This window comes from Stenella coeruleoalba (assembly GCF_951394435.1).
Source record: "Stenella coeruleoalba genome assembly, chromosome: 11".
In the NCBI taxonomy this organism is placed as follows: Eukaryota; Metazoa; Chordata; class Mammalia; order Artiodactyla; family Delphinidae; genus Stenella; species Stenella coeruleoalba.
The window spans coordinates 78635123-78657258 of NC_137157.1; the positions used below are offsets into that span (position 1 = coordinate 78635123).

Sequence of the window (22136 nt, forward strand, 5' to 3'; positions counted from 1 at the left end):
GACAAGCCCATCAAGCTCTCTCTAGTAACCTTTGTGGCCATCATTCTATAAAAAGAAGTTCTATAACTAGTGTATACAAAATGCCCCAGAATTACCAAGGGGAAAAACTTTTGGTTAACTCAAGGACAAGTTTAATCACTAAAACTTAAAAATTTAAACAAAAATCTATTTATACATACCTTCTAAAATTATCAATATTTAGCATAAGTACATGGAAACAAAAACCTTATCTATCCAAAATATTGCATACCCCCTGAACAGTGTCACATAATTTAGGCATAACTGTAGAAACCTCAGACTATTGAAAAAGAATGAAGTTGTGGTGGCCAAGTGACAAACTTTCTACAAGATATCTGATGAACCTGGCAATTGCTAATGCTCTGTTTTAGTAAGAATAAAACCCACCTAGTTTGACTTCAAAGGATCAGTTTTAGAATTAGCCAAGAGACTAAAAAGCTGGAAAAATATTTCTACTGTAACCATAGCATCTTGGAAAAAATTCCCAAAGTATGTAGTGGCCATCTGTAATGTTCTCTGGTTTTTGATACCCTTCCTATGTTTGATGAATTTCTAACCTTATGAAGTATGACTCCCTTAAGTAAAACCCAGAAAACTCAGTTATCTAGCTTGCTCCTGCTCCAAAGGCTCTGCTAATCAGAGTCAACTGTGAAAGACTTTTGATTCAGAAGTGAGCAGTTAGAGGAAGGGGCTCTGGATAGCACCCGTTTGCTCATAAGGATGGGAAGCATTCAACTGCTGATTATTGCAATGACTGAATTAAACAGGGGGTTCCCACAGTGCTTGATAGGAATGCTGCAGCAAAGAGGGACTTATCTTTAAGCAAGTTTTGTGGTGTAGTTTTTGGTATTGTTTCTGGAAGCTTTACCTTGACCCTGGTTCTCCAACTCTCAACAACTTGGTCAACAACTATATTTCCTTTTAATAAATATTTCTGCTGCTTAACTGGCCAGAGGTAGTTTCTTCTGCTTAAAATAAGAACCCTGATTGATACTCAATGGCTACTAGAAGTGGCTGAAGGAGGTACATCCTCAGGAAGACCTATGAATGGTTACCTGACTCTGTAAGGGCTGATGGCTCTAAAAATCCAGCTAATTTTCTGGGGGGGGAAAAAGAAAAAAAAAAAAAAAGGTAAAATCTGGCAGCCCATAGCCCACAGTAGCAAAGTAACAAATTATTAACTGCAGTCACTTGAAATGAAGTGACAAATGAAAGCAAGACTATGGGAGAGCCAGTGGCTTCTAACACTGAACAATATGAAGAGCATGAAGAATTCAAACACAGAATTAGTTGCTTCTGATTCCACAATACAGCTTTAAAAAAAGACAATGAAATGCTCACAATCCTAACGATGCTCACAATTCTCAGTTCAAGGCAAGAATCACAGCCACCGCAGCCTCGAGCTACTCCCCGACACTGTTCCCTGGGAGGGAAAAGCCAGCATTAGTGAACAACACTGCCTTCTAGAGGCCAGGAGAGCCGATGGGCACCACTGCTTTCAATGTAGACCACGGGATAGGGAGGTAGCAGGCCCCAGGGAGAAGCACTTAACTAGAAGACGCAGAAGGAAATGGTTACTGTTATTGCTACAAGGGTTGGGTTAAATTACTTTGACCTGCAGTGACCACTGGCTCTGGCCACCTGATCAGACAATCTGTATGGACCAAAGAGACAGGCATCCAAAAAAATTCCAACTTAATAAAATGATTAAGATATCCAGGTTTAGTGAAGAGAGGTCTGACTTGAGCCACTGCAACAAAAATTTGTAACGTCTTTTCCAATTTCTAGTCCTAAGTCAATTCACAGACCCAGAGTTTTTTGAGTGAAGTAGAGAATGCAAGTACTTGAAGACATATATTGCGATGACATCACAGGTATAAACTGTAAACTCTCAACTTGGCTTTCCTCATAAAGGTAACTGCACTGGAGAAAGGGAAATACCAGGTCTTTTGGGTACTATTGTCTAATAGCTCTGAATTAACACTAAAACTGGAGGCCCAGAATACCATTGTGAATTAGTGGTCAAAACGGATGCCTGAGGGAATCAAACGATGAATGCACTTTTAATCTGAATCTGCCTCCTATCTAGCCTGGTTGAGCCCTAAACACACATACAGTATACAGTTGGAATTGGAGGTGGAGATAAGATTACTAGACAGTCATTTCAATGAAGCTGCTGCAGCAGATGTGCATTCTTTATTAGAACTCTTAGCACCAGGTATATGACTATTAATCTGGCAAATGCTTTTTCCCTTCTATTTCAACAGACAGAGAATGCCTATAAGAGCAATTTTCATATGACAGGTAGGGTAATAAACCATTTTATCTTAGGGTTATATAAATTATTTGGCTCTGAACCACAATATACTTATTTCCTTAAGACCATTACTGTCTCACCATTACACAGGACAACTACATTGATGACATACGTCTCTGGTACATATACATAATACATACTCAAGATCCTTCACAAAGAAAAGGTATGTAAAAATAGATATGAGTCTAATATGAGTGCAGTACAGTGGGAGATAACATCATATAAAAATATAAGAGCTACACCTCAATAAAGTTTCTGAGGGGTCCAGTGACCTTCAGCCTATCAGGAGAGCCTCTTCAAAGTTCAAGATAACTTATTGTATCTTGTGCCTCCTGCCACTAAGAAAGCAGCACAGTGCTAGGTGGGACTCTTTGAAGGCTGTGTGTGTGTGTGCGTGTGTGTGTGTGTGCGTGTGTGCGTGTGCGTGTGTGTGTATTACTTTGGGAATCTTGCTTCGACCTATTTATGAAGTGACCCGAAAGCCTCTAGTTGTGAGAGGGCCCCAGAGGAAAAAGGAGGCTTCCTAGTTAGTCCAGGCTACAGTGCATCTACCTAGACTTAATGACGAATAGACTCAACGGGTGTTAGAAGTGTCAACAGTTTATCAAGAGCCTGTGGTGAGTTCTGATAGAGGAATCCCAGCATTGATCTATAAAGGCTCGGAACAAAGTCGTAAGGTTTACCCCATGAGACTTCACTAAGAAGCAGTTAGAAGAGTGAAACGTCATGTGGAATCTTCCTTGCTGGTGAGGGTGGTGGCAGACATTGGGTTTTGGAGGCAGCAGAGGTTGTGAAACGGTTTTAGTGATACACAAGTGGCATACATGGCAAAGTGGAAGCAACCATGGTTTTCTTTAGTGCTTGGTGGGGAAGAAGCAGCAGCAATGGCATTTCCTCATTAGGCCAGTACTATATCATGGTTTTAGGCTTTAATTTTGGAAGCTGAGCTGTTTCTCTCTTCCAAATAACCTCTTAATAAACAAATTCCTTTTTTGCTTAACCAGTCATAGATAACTTCTGTTGCTTAAAATTAGGAATTCAAACTGAATATAAAAAATATATAATTTTCAAATAGACCAACACCTGTCAAATACTTATAGGATCTTAATATTAGGTTACTCTCAAATTCTCTGATAAAGGGATACAATGATAAAAATTAGTTCTTAGGTGGTAAACTGATGTGAATGTTGGAGCTTTATGTATAAAACTGAGGATTATGGAATCTCATGCAGGGAATCTCAGCTGAACCAATAAAGATGAATGAAAAATTACTGGAAAAAGAATACAGGATAATAAATATCTTTAAAAGAGAAAGAACAAGAAGAGATGTATGTTGGTACAGCAATCTCAGAGAAGGAAAAGAAGTGCTGGTAAAATTACTGTCTTGACTATTCGTTTAGTATTATTATTTTTAAAAAGTAACAAAAATAGTCTGACAATTTAGTCAGACATGTGATTCATCCATAATCTAATGGATTTCACTCAAAAATAACGTGATGATCATAAGTGACATATCTTTTACCTCTCTGCTACAGACTAGAGTTCACATATCTTAAATAATTGGCCTCCCCTTAAGGAGTGAGCACAAAGCTTCCAGAGCAAGACAGGAACACAGAGAGGTCATGTCAGTGCATATGAATCAGCAAGGAACAGAATGTCAAGGAGGTTTTCTCTGTTTTTATATGAGAAGAAAAATACCGCATCTCTTAGAAAATGATTTTTTCATGCTGTTTCCAAGGCACTATTAGTTACAAACCAGATTGTTATTTTTGCTATTTTTTCAAAGGAAAGAACTGATGGCTGAGGAGATACATATGATGGAAAACAACTATACAATAAATCAAATAGATTAAATTTTAAAACTACCAAGTGTCTTTTAGTAATAATCCCATCTCTCTACTGCAAGTTGGAGATTTTGATAGTGGAAGGAAATAAGAAAATAGTCATTTCAGGAATTTCATTTAAAAAGCAGCACATGAAAAATAAATCAGTTTTTAACTATTTATATATTAGAAAAATAAGTCAAAGAATTAGAACTAACAGGTATTCATAAATATCCAGGATAGTTAAAAAGACTATTAATCTATTATGGAGTAAGTCTACAATCCTACAGATGTAATTTCTATAGTCCAATTTAAAGTACACAAGAGGAAGGTCGTATATTTTTAAATGTTTTACAAGAAACTCTTGTAGATATTAGTGCAAAGCCTGAATTGTTATTGTTCATTGTATCTTTCTTATAAATGAAAATAATTTCTTCTTTCTATATCTCAAGACAGAATTAAGAACTGAGGGAATTCCCTGGTGGTCCAGTGGCTAGGACTCGGCACGTTCACTGCCGTGGGCCTGGGTTCAATCCCTGGTTGGGGAACTAAGATCCTGCAAGCCACGCAAAAAGAATTAAGAACTGAGAGCCACTGAAGAGAAGTGTCAGACTGGAGGAAAGAGCAGGGCTATGTGGCTTAGCTCCAGGCTAAAATCGAATAAAATAAAATTAAAAGAAATATATTTTCCAAGCTAACATAACTTTAAAATTTAACAAAATGAATAGTTTCCAAACAGAATATGTTCGGATCATGACTCATTTTCTTAATTTGCTGCATAAAAAAAAACTGTTTGCCATAATTACTTGTATATTTTAATATATTTTAAAGGACTGAAATAACTCTGACATGTTAGTTCTATTTTGTTTTTTTTTTAATTCCTAAGAGAAAGTATATTTTAAGGGAATTTGGCATTAGCCTATATGACCCTAGAAATGAGTATTAATTCCAATGATGTGTCTATGAGGACTTTATGAGAACTAAAGAGAATAGGCTAAGGGTTTAGTTTTAAACACTGGTATTAATGGGCTGGATTGGACTAAAGGTACAGATAATACTACACAGAATAGTAGAGCTAGGCTTGGTTTAAAAAAAAAAAAAAACAAACTATTGTTCACTTATTACTGCTACCACATAAGTTTGTGGTGGCTTTAACTTCAGAGCCCAATTTATGATGCACATTTTACAGAAATCTTGTTTAAGACTGTGTCAATATTTCACCACCGCCTAATATGGTCATGACAATTAGGAAAACAACGGGCCTGATTTTTATATAATCAAAACCTTAAAACCCTGCAGGAATAAAATAATATTTAAAGTATCTAAACAAATAGTCTTTGCTAGGATACTCAAAAGCTCACCATAGGTGAAAAACCTATTTAAAAATAATTTATAAATCGTATGTAATACATGATTTCAAGCAATTTCCCAAACGAGATGTGTGTGTGTGTGTGTGTGTGTGCGCGCGCGCGCACGTGCTATCCATGTCTTTCTATTTTTCTTCCTAATTTATCTGGATGGAGCCAATTTAATTAATTTATCTAGACAGAGCCTGTAAAATTTATCTAATTTATCTAGATGGAGCCTATAAAAGTAAAAGGTATATTACAAGCTTGTTAGTGAAGAAACTGACAATCCTAAAACACCATTTGAAAAATACTAGGTAAAGTAAATTATCAAACCAGATTTAAAGAGTTACTATATGGTTTGCAGTCAGATAGAACCAAGTTAAAACCTTGACTCTCTCTTTTACTAATCTCGGGCAGTTATCTCGCATTGTTGACTTAGTTTTCCTTGTCTGTAACGTGCAGATACTACTTTAGAATAGTTTTGAGGATAAAGTGAAACTGTGTAAGTAAAGCAGCCACCATGGTATCTTGGACAAACCTGGCACTCAATAAATGGCTGCTGTTTTGTATTTTTTTCTGATACAGACTTAGATTCCACTTAAATTGAACGTGTCTAGTTATTCCTTTAGCATTAAGGTCATATTAAGATGTTTTTTTGGTTTCTATATTGCTGAATTTCCATGGTTAAGTTTTTCCATAGTTGAACAAGCTTAGACCTTTCAAAGTCTTCTCCTAGGTTACATCCTCAATAGTTCACTCTAAAACTCGGATTTCCATGAAAATGTCAGCATCTTTTCCAAATATAGAACTCAAAACAGGACACTAAAGCACCACAAGAGAAGAAGATGGTAACATGTGGGTTCCTGTCTCCATGATCAATTGCTTTCTGTATCACTGAGTATTTCATGCACTTCTAGTCCTCTTAGCTGTTGATGTTAGGGTTCTTCACTGATTCTAACTACCATGGTCTTTTTGATAATCATCTCCAGATATTGACTTCACTCTAGATAGTACAATGAAACTGCTAGTATAAATGAAGTTGACAAGGCCAATTGCTGTGATGTGGAGTACAGGATCAAAAAAGGAAAACTAAGGTCTCAGCTATGGTTTATTAGATCTAGCCTTGGAAAAGTGAACATTTCTATCATCTTTGACTCTCCAGTTTGTAAAATCAGAATAATAACCATGCAGGTGATTATAAGAATCAAATAATGTATGTAAAAATCTTTATATATTTTAGTTGTTAAATGTGTATTGCCATTATGAATACCAGGGTATAAACTCTCTTTCTTGATGATCTCACTTATCCTTGTGTCCTGAGCACAGTTCTCAGACTATTAAAGATGCTTAACATTTCTTTATAGAATGGAAGAAGAATTTAAACTGCAATTTCCCAGTACATAGCTTAGAATGGAACATGGAAGGGCGTACACAAATGCATGTTGTATAGATACAAGGATCTATATTGTATAGATCAAGATGCTAGCAATTTGGAATACCACTTCATTATTCATTTCTTTCTAATAGTTTAATAGTAACATGGTAAAGGCAACAGTGGCTCTTAATAAATAGTTCGTGAATAAATGAAAACATATATACATGCTTTTTGACTTCTAAGGTTGGCTAAAGGGTAAGACAACATCTGAGAAAAAAACAAAGTCCATCTCCACTGCCCCCAATAATATAAGCTTCATGAACCAGGACATTCTAGAATTGCAACCAAAAGGTATATTAAGAATCTATAAACTTTTTAATAAAAGTCTTTATAAATTAATTTGCTTATTCCTATAAGAGACCAAACCCTTTGTCTTCTCACAGACTATTGTCCATCCTCTTTTTACTATGTAGCCTAGTCCATATTTTAGTTTCCATTTGACTGAAATAAAAAATCCACTCTTATCTCCATAGTCTTAAGTGATGTTCTGGAATTCTATTGTCAATGATTATCAGCACAATCTTTTTGACCTTTTTTCAAGCACTGCCATATGTTGTGGTATCTACTATTGCTTCAAGCCATTTTTTGACCTTTACTTAAGGTAATATGCTCTTATACTTTCCTTCCAAAACCAGACTTTCACCTTTTTAAAGATATGGTGGTCCTCGTCCTCCACTGCTGCTTTGATCTGGTAGATACTACATAGTGCCATATGACTAACAAAACATAAACATGGGTCTCTGTTATCCTCTTATTCTTCTTGGCTTTTAATCTGAAACTTTCATTTCTGACCTATTCACAAACTTTTGTCCCTATTCTTTATTGATGACTGTTGCCCACAGAAGTGGTTTGCCAAATGGTTAATAGCGCAGACTCCAGAGCCAGACTGTCACTTTCTAGCTTTACGATCTGGCGGTTAATAATGCTATTGAGGGTAATGAATACATACACACACTCTTAAATGATAATATCCTTAGACTAGTGCCTGAAACTTAGCAAATGCTATATAAGTATTAGCTGTTATCATTGTCATCATCATTTCAATATGGGGGCCTCTGATAGCTACCACTTCCTCTAGGTCTGACCTCTGATTGTCCTTCTACACCAGCTGCTCACCATTTACATCATGAGCTACCTAGCTATTCTTCACTTGGGCCCATCTCAAGAAGCTATACCTAAATACAGGCCTATAGCATACCCATCAGGCATGTCAACTCCTAAATTCCATGGCCTATGACTCAAAGTTGACACTTTGATTTTATTGATTTGTCTTTGATTTGAATCAGTTCTTATCACCATCTGAATTTTAAGAACTCTAGTATATTGAAGGAAAGGAGAAGTCATCCGAATATCTAACAAAAGGCTAAATTAAAACCTTTTAATGAAGAATAAAGCTAATTCACTGTAATAATTCAAGAAGTGATTAATTACTTAGATGAACATTTTAATTACACAAAAACAGAGAATGAACGATTTTAGATACTAACTGACTCCAACTAAAATATTTATACTTACTGTACTTTGATTTAGAAGTTTTGCTTTGCTTTAAACAAAATTGCTATCCCAAAGACCAGTTAAAGAAGAGTATATTAATTGCTGTGCTGAACTAGTTCTTAAGTGAAAATGCATAAATTTTCATTTTAAGCTGGAACGTATATTTTATTCCCTGAAACAGGAATGGAAACTTAATCTAAGCATTAAGCTATGTCTATAGTATCTTTTCTCAGTTACCCACTGTTGAAACGGAAATGATCAATAGATTTGCCTCACCAAAGTAAGTTCTTTCAAGGTTGTTCTTATGCAAGTGAGTCCAGCAGAATAAGAGGATCAAGAAGATTGTTAAAATAGAAAGTGAAAAACAGCAATAAATTTGATTTTAAAGCATACTGTATGAAATAAGCTTTCAAAGAAGAGTATGAGATTGAAAAATAGTAACTTTTTAGATCATATTTGTATAAATCTTTAAGTTCCCTTTGGCATCAAAAAATGAGGTACAACTGAAAGTACAGATAACAATTGAGTGTGAAGGTATATTGTTCATTTTAAAATGCCTTGGTCAGATAAAAGGATTTTCTAATATGAGACCCAAGGCAAAAGTTACAAGGGCAGATGCTGAATGGCTACTGAGCTGCATCTTGCATAGGCAACTCTACAGCCTGCCCCAGGACAAGAGGAAGTAAGGCCAATCGATTAGGATGAGAAGGCGCAGGAGGCTGGGGAATGCCAGAAAAGTGTCACTTCCCTACACTGATGTATAAATTATGCACAAAATAACTACTATGATGCAAGTGATTTATACCAAGAATTAAAAACCCCTGTGGAGATTTATCATCTGTCAAGGAAAATGTTACTCACAGTGGTAACATAGTTTAGAACTCTAAGAGGCATTCGACACCAGCTCATCCAACTCCCAAATTATTAAGAGGAAAAAAGTAAGGCACCACAAGATATTCAGTAACTTGTCTTGAAATCATGTTTAATTCAAGTAACTGTATAACTGAACAGAAACTAAAGAGAGTTCATTTTGGCCAAATATTGCCTTTTATTAATCAGTTTGAGATGCAAACACTCAAGAATATTGTAGAAAACCTGGATTAAATGAATCCTTTTAGAATTAAGAAATTATAACAATGCTTTGACCACAAAAACTTTGAAGTAAAGATAACTGCTCCTTACTCCTCTTTAAAGATCTAAATTAAAAGGATCCTCTAATGTGAAGATTATTTTCCTGGAGGTGATTTAGAAAATACAGGCCATAATTCTGGTTCTTAAGAGGAAAAAAAAATAATCTTTTATTACATTTGGATGGGATTTTATTTTTTAGGAATCACTGCTTGGCTGTGAGTAGTTGTTGCTTGCTGAATGTTATTCACACTTCCTCCCTCATAGCAAGCTCATGTGTAACACTCTTAACTTGTGGGATGCGTTGGAACACTTCATTCTAATCCAAGGGCCATAGGTCATTTTCAACCACAAATTCTTCCTCCCTAGGGAAGTGTCAAGGGATGTGGTCTTTCCCATCTCGTTTTCCTACAACCTCCTTTAGTCTAAAATAAAGTTTATGTCACTAATGACCAGGCCTAAAATGTTATAATGCCTTATCTGGCAATTAATGTCAAGAAATCTTTTCCAGAACAGCACCTTAGGAATTTCAATTGTCTAGTTACAATAAGGCATAATGAAAGAATAAATATTTTAAAGGGCTGACAGGAAGAAATTTTCTCCTCAAGATTATTTTGATAGCCTGGAGCAGGAGTTGACAAACGATTTTCTGTAAAGGGCCAGACAGCAAATATTTTAGGTTATGTGGGCCCCATGGTCTCTCTGAACTACTCAACTCTGCTGTTGCAGCATGAAACCAGCCAAAGAGTAGCACATAAATGAATGGATTGGGCTATGTGTTTCAATAAAGCTTTATTTATAAAAACAGCAAGCCAAATTTGACCCATGAGGTGTATCTGCAACCCCTTAATCTAGAACTTGTAATGATTCAAGAGAGTTTGAAACAAAACAATTTAATTTTAATAAAACATATTATGGCTGTTAAATATAAACCACTACATTTGGGGATACCTAGCTGATTCTCAGATAAATTGAGCGTATTTTAAAATCTTTTTAGGTTTTCCTGTTTACCCTTCCCTCTCTATTATACAAATTATAATGGAAATTTCTAAATTCATTACAAAATGAGACAATTTCTATCAACTAATGAAAAGATTATGAGAACTGAGACTGCAAAACTTTGGCTTTTCAGTTTCATACTAAATTTGTGAACTCAATATAATAATTTTATTTTCTGGGTTTAACAAGATAGATCTTACAGAGGATTTTTTAATACTATCATTTAGAATATCTATAAGAAAGGCACTTATAAGATAGTCACTGAAACAGATCCATTATTAATTTGAATAATTTTTCTGGTTGATCATTTCAAAAGCTCTCTTTGTTTGGATTTGATTACACTTAACCTTTGATTATTATTAGGACTTGGAGTAACAGTATAAGTACCATGTACCAACTTAGTAAATAATTTAGGATGCAATTTCAGTGTAAATTATGATCCACATAATTAGTACATAGGTAGTACAGGTATAAGTAGCCCCTTTGTCCTAAGATGTTTAGACCAGATGAATATGAGTATTTACAAATTTCAAGGACATCCCTATTTATTTGATACAAAAAAACCCTGGTAAATGGCATTTAAAAGTAAAACATTTTCTCAGTATAATTCTAATTTTAATCCTAGTATAATTCTAATTCTACTTCTAGTATAATTGTAATACTCAAAATGATTGGATCACTGATTAAAAACTTGTTGATTGTAGATACCCAGAAGCAGCAATGTTATCCTCTGTGGTGATTTGTAATTCTACTGCATTTAATATTGTAGCATAAATTATAAGTTATTTGAAAAGTTAAGCATTTCAGATTTTTCATTCTGTTTCTCTGTCTTTTAAAAGTAAAAGACTGAAGGAAAAAGATGTAGAGAAAAGAGTCTTCATTTCAGTCTTTTAGTGAATTTGGTAAGGGTAAAATGATATCAAAGCAAAGATTGGTTAGAACAAAAGACATATAAAGACAGAAACTAACACAACATTAGACTTCTTCTTACAAAGATTTTGGAAAACTTCAAGAGGGGATGATTACTTCACAGACTGGAATGTAAGCCCAGTTGGAACCAAGGTCTACAGGGCTTTTGAGGTGTCTAATGTTGAAAATCTCAAGTTCACTCTCTAGTTAAAAAAAAGCTGGAGAGGAGAAAGGAAAATTTTTGTTCTGGAAAAGTGTTCTTGTCTGATGCAAACAGAAATCCATCTTACAAAGGAAGAAGTAGAGATGAGTTGCCCTAATTTAGTCTTTTGGAAGCAGAAAAAAGATTATGAATTTGCTAAAAAAAACCCTTTTGTTTCTTCTAAATATTACTTTGTAAGTTATGAGATGTCTTTTCTGTGTGTGTGTGAAAAATTTCCAAGACCCCAAAATTCATAAAAATTAACTTGAAACACTGAAATCCATTTTGGAAAAGAATCAGAGTGTAGAGAATCTTAATTTTTAAAAAGTTATATAAAAAAGAGATCTAGCAGTTGGTTGGTGCTTTCATTTCAAATATTTTATCCACTTTCCTTTTTTATAGCTTTTCTGTTTGGAGAGATGGAAACATTCAAATATTAAAAGTATTCTACAATATGTATTATTTAAAAAACTCTCAAATCCCAAAGTGGTGGTAATAAACTTCCTATTAATATAGTGATTAAATCAGTTTTAATCTTCTGTGCATCTAGTAACACGAATGGAATAAACTATTAGAATCATGTTGTAAACCTCAGAGGAAATAGAATGCCAAACGTTAATCTGAAAAGCACACTTTTAATTAGCAAAAAATAATGCTACTAGGCCTTTCTGTTTTTCTTCAATAATGTACATATATATTGAGATCACACTCTAGCTGTTCTATTTTATTACATGTATTAACTCAGAGCTGTTCTGGAAGGCAGGTATTAAATTTATAGTTCTTAACATATAAAGGAACAAGCATAGAGAAGTGGAACTCTGGTGCACATAGAATGTAATATTGTCATGATTTTGTTGTTATTTAATGAACATTTCTAAACGTGATAACTAGTTTATGTAACATAAACAGATACTAATCCTTTAATATGATTGCAAGAACACAGATTAAATGGCAGAGTTCATTGTCAGTTCTCTTCAAGGGCTAATTTACCTCACACAGGGACCAGGTAACTCCTGTAAAGGCATTTCCTGCTCTCATTTTAAATGTTTCTTACAGCAGCCACAAGACTTCTTTTGAGAGGAAAGTAATACACGATTTTAAAGATTTTTTTAAGAAAAAATTTCCATTTTGATCAAAGAAATATTCACCTAAGATACTCTTATGAATGGGTTTGTTATGTTATATAACTTCTTGTCCAAATTTAGTGCTCAAGTAAGAATTGGCCATATATTATTAAGAAAAGATGGTTAAAAAAGGATACATCCATAGGAGTTTGGGATTAACATATACACACTACTATATATAAAATAGATAACCAAAAGGACCTAGTGTAGCACAAGGAACTATACTCAATATTTTGTTATAACCTATAAGGGAAAAGAATCTGAAAAAGTATTTATATATATATATATACATATAAATACATGTATAACTGAGTCACTTTGCTTGTACACCTGAAACAAACACAACATTGTAAATCAACTATACTTCCGTTTAAAAAAAAAACAAAAGGATACATCCACAAGACTCCTTGAATTTATTTCAAGTCTGTGTTCTTTCACTATCACAATTCCTGTGTGTATGTGGAAAGCATCTATAATTCCTTTCTTGTATGACTGCTTCTGAACTAGTTTATTTAACATAAACTCCTTGGGGATACATATAGAAATAGGAGTTTTCTGGGAATATATCACTTCCTGAAAAGTCAGTTGACTATATCTGGCTCAGAATTTTCTCTTCAGAAGGTTACGCACCCATCGGGAATTTGTTTGGGTGAAACTGCTTTTAAAAACACCTTGAGATAACATGCCCAAAGATCTAATCCCATATGAAATGCTTCTGTGAGTGGTTAAGTTATCTGAAAAGCCTACTTAGCAATTTTTTACTCTGCTGACAAACTCTGCTTTGTTGAAACCTAATGGTAGTTACTGAGGGGTAAGAATTTCCTTTGTATCATACCAAACTTGGCTTCAAATTAAGGGTATGGAACTAAAGTGGTATCATGAGTTTGTATGACACTCCTAGTCTTCTACTTAACTGTCAACTGAAGAATAATCTTTTATTTGTCATTTTGACCAACAATTAATTGTGTCAACTATCCTCATACACACTATGTTTTATTTATAATTTTATTATGCTATATTATATAATACTATATATTATATAATATAGTCTTTAAATATGATACTTTGTAATATATAACATGTTATACTAAACATATAAATGAGACATAAAATAGTGTGTGAGAAAATTCACCATATAATGTTATATAATATAATGTAATATAATATGCTTATTACAGAGATTACTAAGTCATCCTAAGTGTTTCTCATCTTGGATACTACTTAAGAAGAATAAAGATTTGTTGAAAAATCTACAAATTAAGCTAATAAGTCCATTATTTCCGGCTACTGCTCAGACTCACATATTAATAAAACCACATTGTACTGAAATGATGTTTATTTTGTAAAGCTCCAATATGCATTCTGAATTGTGACAAGCACATTCTGAATTTTGTTTTTGAAATGGAACTATGGCAGAAGAGCCTTAATTTGATAACCGTAATAAAATCTATTAGAACCACAGTGGTGTTAACCCAGTCCGAAGGCCTAACGAGTGCATACAAATTTTGACAAATATTATAAGAAATAACAAACTTATGGCCAAAAAACGAAAAGTCTATAACTTTCTTCGCAAGTGTAGGGTTAAATTGAAAATGCTATAGGTCATTTCTAGGAATCCAGCAAGAAATTATTCAGTGTGCTTTTTTTGTTGACAGATGGAATTTATGTTTATAGACATTAACTATTAGAATATATATCAGAAAAATAATCTTAGATGAAGATTCCTAAATTAGATGGCAAAGGACATTCTAAATATTTTAAAATTTCATGTCATTGTACCAAAGCCAATGCTTCAGTTTGTGGAAGCACAAGTTAAAACCCTTCAGGGGATACTTACCCTTTTCTGTTCCTTTACATACTCTATCAATTCATCTCTTGTTCTCTTCACTGCCTCTTCCACAGCCTTTTCACTTCGCTTTTGCTCTTCTATTATTGCTGCCTTAACAGTTTCCTGTTTGTGGGAGGATGAAAAAAGTCAGGGAGGTATGTGCTATGACATGTTTGTGCCCATTTTATATAAACTAAAAACCCTCTTCAGTGGGTTGAGCTCACTCTGTTCAAAGCATACCTTTAAACAGGAATAAGAACTTAACGAAATCTTTTGGGTTCTGTTAGAGATTCCACAGAATTCACTTTTCTAAACTGAGTGAAAGGGAAAAGAAATGGAGTAAGCCATTTATTGCAGGGAGCGCCTGACAGACTCCAATGGCTTCCTTACCAACCTTTCATTTGATGTTTACATGATTGATTGCTTTCCTGTACTTTGCACTGTCCACATAAGACTTCCAACTTGTGTTTATTCTTCCAAGAACACCCTAATGCTCTAGGCTGTTTTATTCACATTTAATTTTCCCATCATACAATAATCAAGTGTGGTCTGGGTGGTAAGATTTACAGCTAGTTTAGTTCTTCTGCCAGGTTAAGATGTTGAGAGCTGGACACCATGAATGAGAGGTAAGAATTCTACCCTGTGTGCTAATATATGAAATGAGAAATCTAGGGAAAAAGTGATATTCCCCATTTTACTGAAATAGTAATCAAGAACCCTGAGAGAGTTCAAATTTTCAGATAAAGAGAAAGAAGGCTAAAATTCTGAAAAAGAAATGTAACACTTCTCAAAAACCAGGAAATATTTTCTGCTAAAATAGCATTTCATGGACTGGAAGAATGCAACAAACTTCTGTAACTTCCACTTGTCTACAAAGGTACCATCCTTTTTTTGAACAGGCTATCAATTAGAAAATGCCTTGAAATTTCTCAGTTGTATTTCCCTTATTTTGTTATTCTTGAGGACCCTTCACTTTGTAGTGTATATATGTTTTTGTTTAGTTTTTCCTGATTAATTTCAGACACATATATATCAATATATACATATATATACATAAAACCTAGAAAATATGAAGTAGTAAGAATTTTCTATTATGAATATATTTACTATAGAAAATTAGTAAATACATAAAAATATGAACACAAAACACACACACACCCGTACAAAATTGGGTGTGAAGAGGATGGGACTCAAACTGTACATACTATTTTCTAACTCTGGCATTTTTCATTTAAAATACATTTTGAATATTTTAAAGTAATTATATATTCTTTTATGATTTTATATTCCATTACTGGGATGTATAATAATTTATTTTACTAATATTTATTCATGGATGTTTTGGTTGTTTTTAATAAAGCAGTGACAAGCATCCATATATGTAACTTTGTGGTGCATATTAGAGACTTCCTTAATTTCAATTCATGAGGTAGAATCATGTTGCCCAAGGGATATAATTTTTGAGCTCTCTTACAGCTTTTGACATTTTGTACAATTTTTTCCCATAAGCAGCCCATGAGAATAGCTGTTTTCTTGCAACCTTGATTACATTTAGTCTCACCAGTTTTTAAATCTTCGCTTATTTAAGGGATAATCATATCTAACTTTATTCTGCATTTTAAAAGATTATGTGATATGCAGCATTTTTCATAGAAATATTAGCAATATACATATTAGCTCTTATCATTTGCTTGATTGTGTCCTCTTCCTACTTTAATATTGGTAAACTCATAATTTTTTGGATTCCCTCCCTAATATATAAAGTTAAGTCACAAATCTCAAAAGCACTATAGTAAGACTTTGACAATTGTTACTCTTTATTTTCTATCACTAAGTACATTAAGCTTTAGTTCCACTGATGAAATAATAAAATACAAAGTTGTTTCCATGATTTTCTGAAAAGATTAAAGTCAAAAAACTATAGTATTTTTTATGTTTAATTTTTTATTGAAGCATAGTTGATTTACAATGTTTCAGGTGTATAGCCAAGTGATTCAGTTATATGTATACATATATCTATTCTTTTTCAGATTCTTTTCCATTATGGGTTATTACAAGATATTGAATATAGTTCCCTGTTCTATACAGTAGGTCCTTATTGTTTATCTATTTTATATATAGTAGTGTGTATTTGTTAATCCCAAATTCCAAATTTATGCCTCCTCCCTGTCCCCTCTGGTAACCGTAAGTTTTCTATGTCTGTGAGTCTATTTCTGTTTTGTAAATAAGTTCATTTGTATCATTTTTTTTAGATTCCACATATAAGCAATATCATATGGTATTTGTCTTTCTCTATTTGGCTTCATTTAATATGATAATCTCTAGGTCCATCCGTGTTACTGCAAATGGCATTATTTCATTTTTTTATGGCTGAGTAATATTCCACATATGCACCACATCTTCTTTATCCATTCATCTGTTAATGGACATTTAGGTGGCTTCCATGTCTTGGATATTGTAAACAGTGCTCCTATGAACACTGGGGTGCATGTATCTTTTCAAATTAGAGCTTTCTCTGGATATATGCCCAGGAGTGGGATTTCTGGATCATGTGGTAACTCTTTTTAGTTTTGTAAGGAACCCTGCATACTGTTTTCCACAGTGGCTGCACCAATTTACATTGCCACCAACAGTGTAGGAGGGTTCCCTTTTCTCCACACCCTCTCCAGCATTTATTATTTGTAGACTTTGATGATGGCCATTCTGACTGGTGTGAGGTGATATGTCATTATGAAAAACTGTAGTAATTTTTGAAAAAAAAATGAGGACAAAAAAAGATTATTTAAAATAAAAGCATCTACTATTATAATTTCTATTGGTTTCATACTTACTAATTTGGAATTCGAAAATTTTCAGATTTTATAAAGGCAAAAAGTAGTGCATATATTACTAAGCCCCCTGAAATAAAACACATTAATAGTTCTTCAGTGAAGGGTATGAATATTCACACTATGGGGGTAAATTAAAAGTATAAGTTTCACATTAGTTCAGGACAGGTTTTGCCAACAGCCAAGTTACAGAAATCCTTGGTTTTCAAGGGTTTTATAATTTTAAAACTACTGTAGACCTGGATTATTTGAATATAAAAGATAAATCCATATCATACTGAATATCAACCAGAATTTCTATCTAGTAAGGGTCATATAAGTAAATTTGACTAGATCTGTTTGGTTGAAGGCAAAAGGATCAATTTAAATAAAAGGGATATATCCAGAAAAAACATGAAGAGTTAGCTACTATGTTCTTCAGTTAACATTTTTTTTAGGGGGGAAGGGGCTGCGAGTTTACACTGTCTGCTCAGTCCACATTTTTGAGGACCCTCCTTTCCTAATTTTTGAGTTGAAGAAGAACATTTACAAAGAAAGTTTCCTTGATTCTCTCCTCCCCATTTGGGAGTTAGGTGACAGTCAAGGTTGTGAAATCCATATACACACTGTATATTTAAAATAGATAACTAATGAGTACCTACTGTATAGCACAGGGAACTCTGTTCAATATCCTGTAATAACCTAAGTGGGAAAATAACTTGAAAAAGAATAGATACATGTATATGTATAACTGAATCACTTTGCTGTATACCTGAAACTAACACAACATTGTTAATCAACTATACTCCAATATAAAATAAAAATGAAAAAAAAAGAATAAATACTACTTGTCAATAAATATCTTTGAATATCATACAAAAGTAAAGTTTAAGGGGCTTCCCTGGTGGCGCAGTGGTTGGGAGTCCGCCTGTCGATGCTGGGGACACAGGTTCGTGCCCCCATCTGGGAAGATCCTACATGCCGCAGAGCGGCTGGGCCCGTGAGCCATGGCCGCTGAGCCTGCGCGTCCGGAGCCTGTGTTCCGCAACGTAAGAGGCCACAACAGTGAGAGGCCCGCATACCGCAAAAAAGTAGTTTAAGCCTTCCATTTTCTAACCAGCCCAAATTCTCAATTACTTAGAAATGATTAATGAATTTTGTGTGCATATTCAAGTGTGTGTAAATATCTGCCTGCATGTTTTGTTGAATTCCATGAATGAACTAAATTGTCCCTATGAGTCATGAGGATTAGTCTAAAATAAAATATACCTCACAAGAGATGAAGACTTGACACCAATGAGTATATTCAAACAAGACAATTCTGAAAGAACATTTTCCGGAATATTTTAGTAATGGCCAACCCCCTGGGATGTAATATATTCTCTAGGGCAGGGTTTCTCAACCTTGGTACTACTGACAATTCCTTGCTGGGGGTGGAGGCGGGAGTCCTGTTATAAGCAGCATACTTGGCATCTGCTCACTGGATCCCCTCCAGGTTAGAAGCACTGCTCTAAAATAAACAGTTTGGAGGGAAAACTATCCATTTGCATATGTGTTATGGTTTGTTAAAATATATGTTAACACTTCTCATCATAAATATTTTTTTGTCTAAAAATAAAAAATGTGCAAGAAATCACATCCAAACGATTACATAACTAGTTTTTAAGTGTGGAAGAAAGAGTTCTACATACTTATTTTTAAAAAATGAATCACTGTTACAATTAAATATGTCATGATGAATGTCATTTAGGGCTAAAAGCTTATATAACATTTTGTATAAGATTTAAAAATTTCTCCTCATTGCTTAAAAGTATAGTTATGCTTTAGTATCTATTAAATCCACCATATATTTCAGTAAAAATGGGATCGTGACTTAATAAACGGTCTGAGGTTGTTCTTTATCAGTGCGATTTAGTTAAGGATTGTAAACACAGTTAAATTATTTATGGGAAACAAATCACAGCAATCAATTTTTTTTTTTTTTTTTTTTTTTGGCACGCGGGCCTCTCACTGCTGTGGCCTCTCCCGCTGCAGAGCACAGGTTCCGGATGCGCAGGCCCAGCGGCCATGGCTCACGGGCCCAGCCGCTTCGCGGCACGTGGGATCCTCCCGGACCGGGGCACGAACCCGCGTCCCCTGCATCGGCAGGCGGACTCTCAACCCCTGCGCCACCAGGGAAGCCCAATCAATTTAATTTTGATCTGTGGGCAGTAAAACACAGTATCAAAGATTTTTCTAGGGCAATAGTGCACTTAATTTTTGTTTCTATACATGACGTATGCATATTATCTAATTATGTATTATTTTAAAAGTTGCGCGTAGTTGTGGAAATGTACCTTAGAAAATGAGTGTCTGAATCATAAGTCAAGTCAAGCGCTGAATGCATTTCCTGTGCATCAACAGTTAAAAAAATGAAGTGAGACTTCTATTCCTACATGAATTTATGAGCTCACACTACAGCTCAATCAGTGCTTTTCACACATTGATCCAACTGCAAATGGAATTTCCACATTTCAAAATCCATTCACTGGGCAACTGAGGAGCTTTCATCTAACTTTCAATTGCAAATAATTAATCTGCATTGTAATGATATGCTAAATGGAAAATATTAATAGAAGAACCTGATTCTATAGATGCTTCTCAGCTAATAAATATGCTCAATTAAAATCATATGCTCATTGACAGATATCAACATTTGCCAGTACCTATTTGTGTGAAAGACATTCTTAAAGATGAAATATGTAGTCTCATTACATATTAGCATTAATAAATGAGTATTTGTAACCATTTTTGATGATAGGGATACTTAATTGAACCACAATTAAGCAAAATGTTATCCTCCCCAAAGAGAATTCTATTCTTCTCACTAGTAGAGCTACACTATGAAAAATTATCCTTATTATCAATACTACATTTTGAATTTCATCAATAAAAAAAATTTGTGAATATCTGCTTTTTCTTGGGTTAACATAAACTCCTACATAATAGTATCAATTAAACCTCTTGGCCCATAAATGCCTGAAATATTTAATATCTGGCCCTTTACACAAAAATCTTGCCAATCCCTGATTTAGCTCATAATTCTGTAAGTTGGCAATCTGAGCTGGGTTCAGCTGGACAGTTCTTTTGGTCTTGCCTGGGCTCTCCCATGTATCTGCAATCAACTGCTGGGTCTGATGTGGCCACTACTTCTAGGATGGCCTACGGTAGGATGGCTTGTTTCTCCTTCCTGTGGGCTCCCAGCTCCTGCAGACGAGCTCGGGATTTTTCACATAGCAGCTGGACAGAATTGTAAAAGAAGAGTGAAAGGTCTTTTAAGGTCTCTTAGATATGGGCTCAGAAATGATACAATGTTACTACTGCCACATTATATTGGCCTAAGCGAGTATGTATTAAACATTAACTCCAAAATTCTTATCTAATTGTCTATCTTCTCAATATATTCAAAGATATCAGGCATTCTATTATGTTTATTTTCTTGGAGACGAATCTCGTGGACATATCTCCAACCTGGATTGGTTGTTCTCTAGGTCTGCTACATAGCTGTCTATTCTGGGATTTCCCTCAGTCATTTTTCTAGGGGTTTCGCTACATCTCTCTTGAGCTGTTATCGTCAGCTTTCTAGGTACCACTGGATCCTTTTTTCTTGGTTTACTTCTTTGTTTTGATAGAGTACCTACTCCAGGAGATTCCTGAGAAAAGGCACATGAGAACTGTTTTGGTATCTCCTTTGTCTTGAAAATGCTTTCATTCTACCCTCACACTTAATTTATAGTTTGGCTAAGTGTGAATTTCTAGGTTGGAATTCTGTTCAGTTTTCAAGGTTATTGAGGAGTCTGATTACATTCTGATTCCCCATCATTTGCACAAAATTTTTCTCTCTTATGAGAACATTTGTTAATTTTCTTTACCTTTGTTTTTCAAAAATTTAACAACAAACTTAGTTACAGGCCTACCTAGAAACTCATATCTTACAATCTAGAAAATCATGTCTTTCAGTTCTGCAAGATTTACTTTAATACTACTACTATTATTATTATATTGCTTCCTGCATTCTATTATCTGCTTTTTTTTATTATTATTTCTCAAAATCCTATTATTCGGCTAATGAACCTCCTGAACTGACTGCCATATTTTCTGGTCTTTTCACTCCTATTTTCCATTTCTTCAATGGAATAAAATTTTTAATACAATTTTTATATTTTAATAAAATTTTTATACAATTTTCCCTGGAAGACTTCTATCACTTCATCTTCTGACGCTTGTTGTTTTTTTAAACATTCTACTGTATTTTGTTTCTAATCCTTTTATTTGACTTAAAAAAAAAGCATCCTCTTCCTGTTTCATAGATGCAAAATCTCTTACTCTTGAGGAAATTAATAAGTTTTTTAAACTCTTCATATATCCATAGAATGTTTTATGTTCTGCTTTTCATGGGAAATTATCTGTTCATACTTGACTATTTGCTCATGTTTAAAGAGTAGAGTACTAAAATGCTGAGTAACATCTCTGTGCTTGCAGTTGTGGTTTATGGACTGTGATCTTAATAGCAGAGCAATCTGGCTGGGTTGTTTCCTTGGGGCAATTTCTGATACCAATACATTTAAGTCTTTTATCTTGGGCTGACTAGATTCCTCAGAAAAGAATCTTCCAATTTCCTGTCTGGTTGTCAGCATTCTGAGAGCTGTGATGGGAAAAATGGC

General features: G+C 34.3%; 1 protein-coding gene across 9 annotated transcripts in view; it reads right to left on the reverse strand.

Annotated features, from left to right (window-relative positions):
* The window catches only part of CCDC91 (coiled-coil domain containing 91), a gene marked incomplete at its 3' end in the record, with an annotated part of 371630 nt that overhangs the window by 39644 nt on the left and 309850 nt on the right, over window positions 1–22136 (reverse strand). For all 9 annotated transcript variants that reach the window (XM_079937340.1, XM_079937341.1, XM_079937344.1 and 6 more), the window contains one exon: window positions 14636–14749. In XM_079937340.1, the coding sequence (XP_079793466.1) occupies window positions 14636–14749 (114 nt within the window). The remainder of the gene's footprint in view (window positions 1–14635; window positions 14750–22136) is intronic.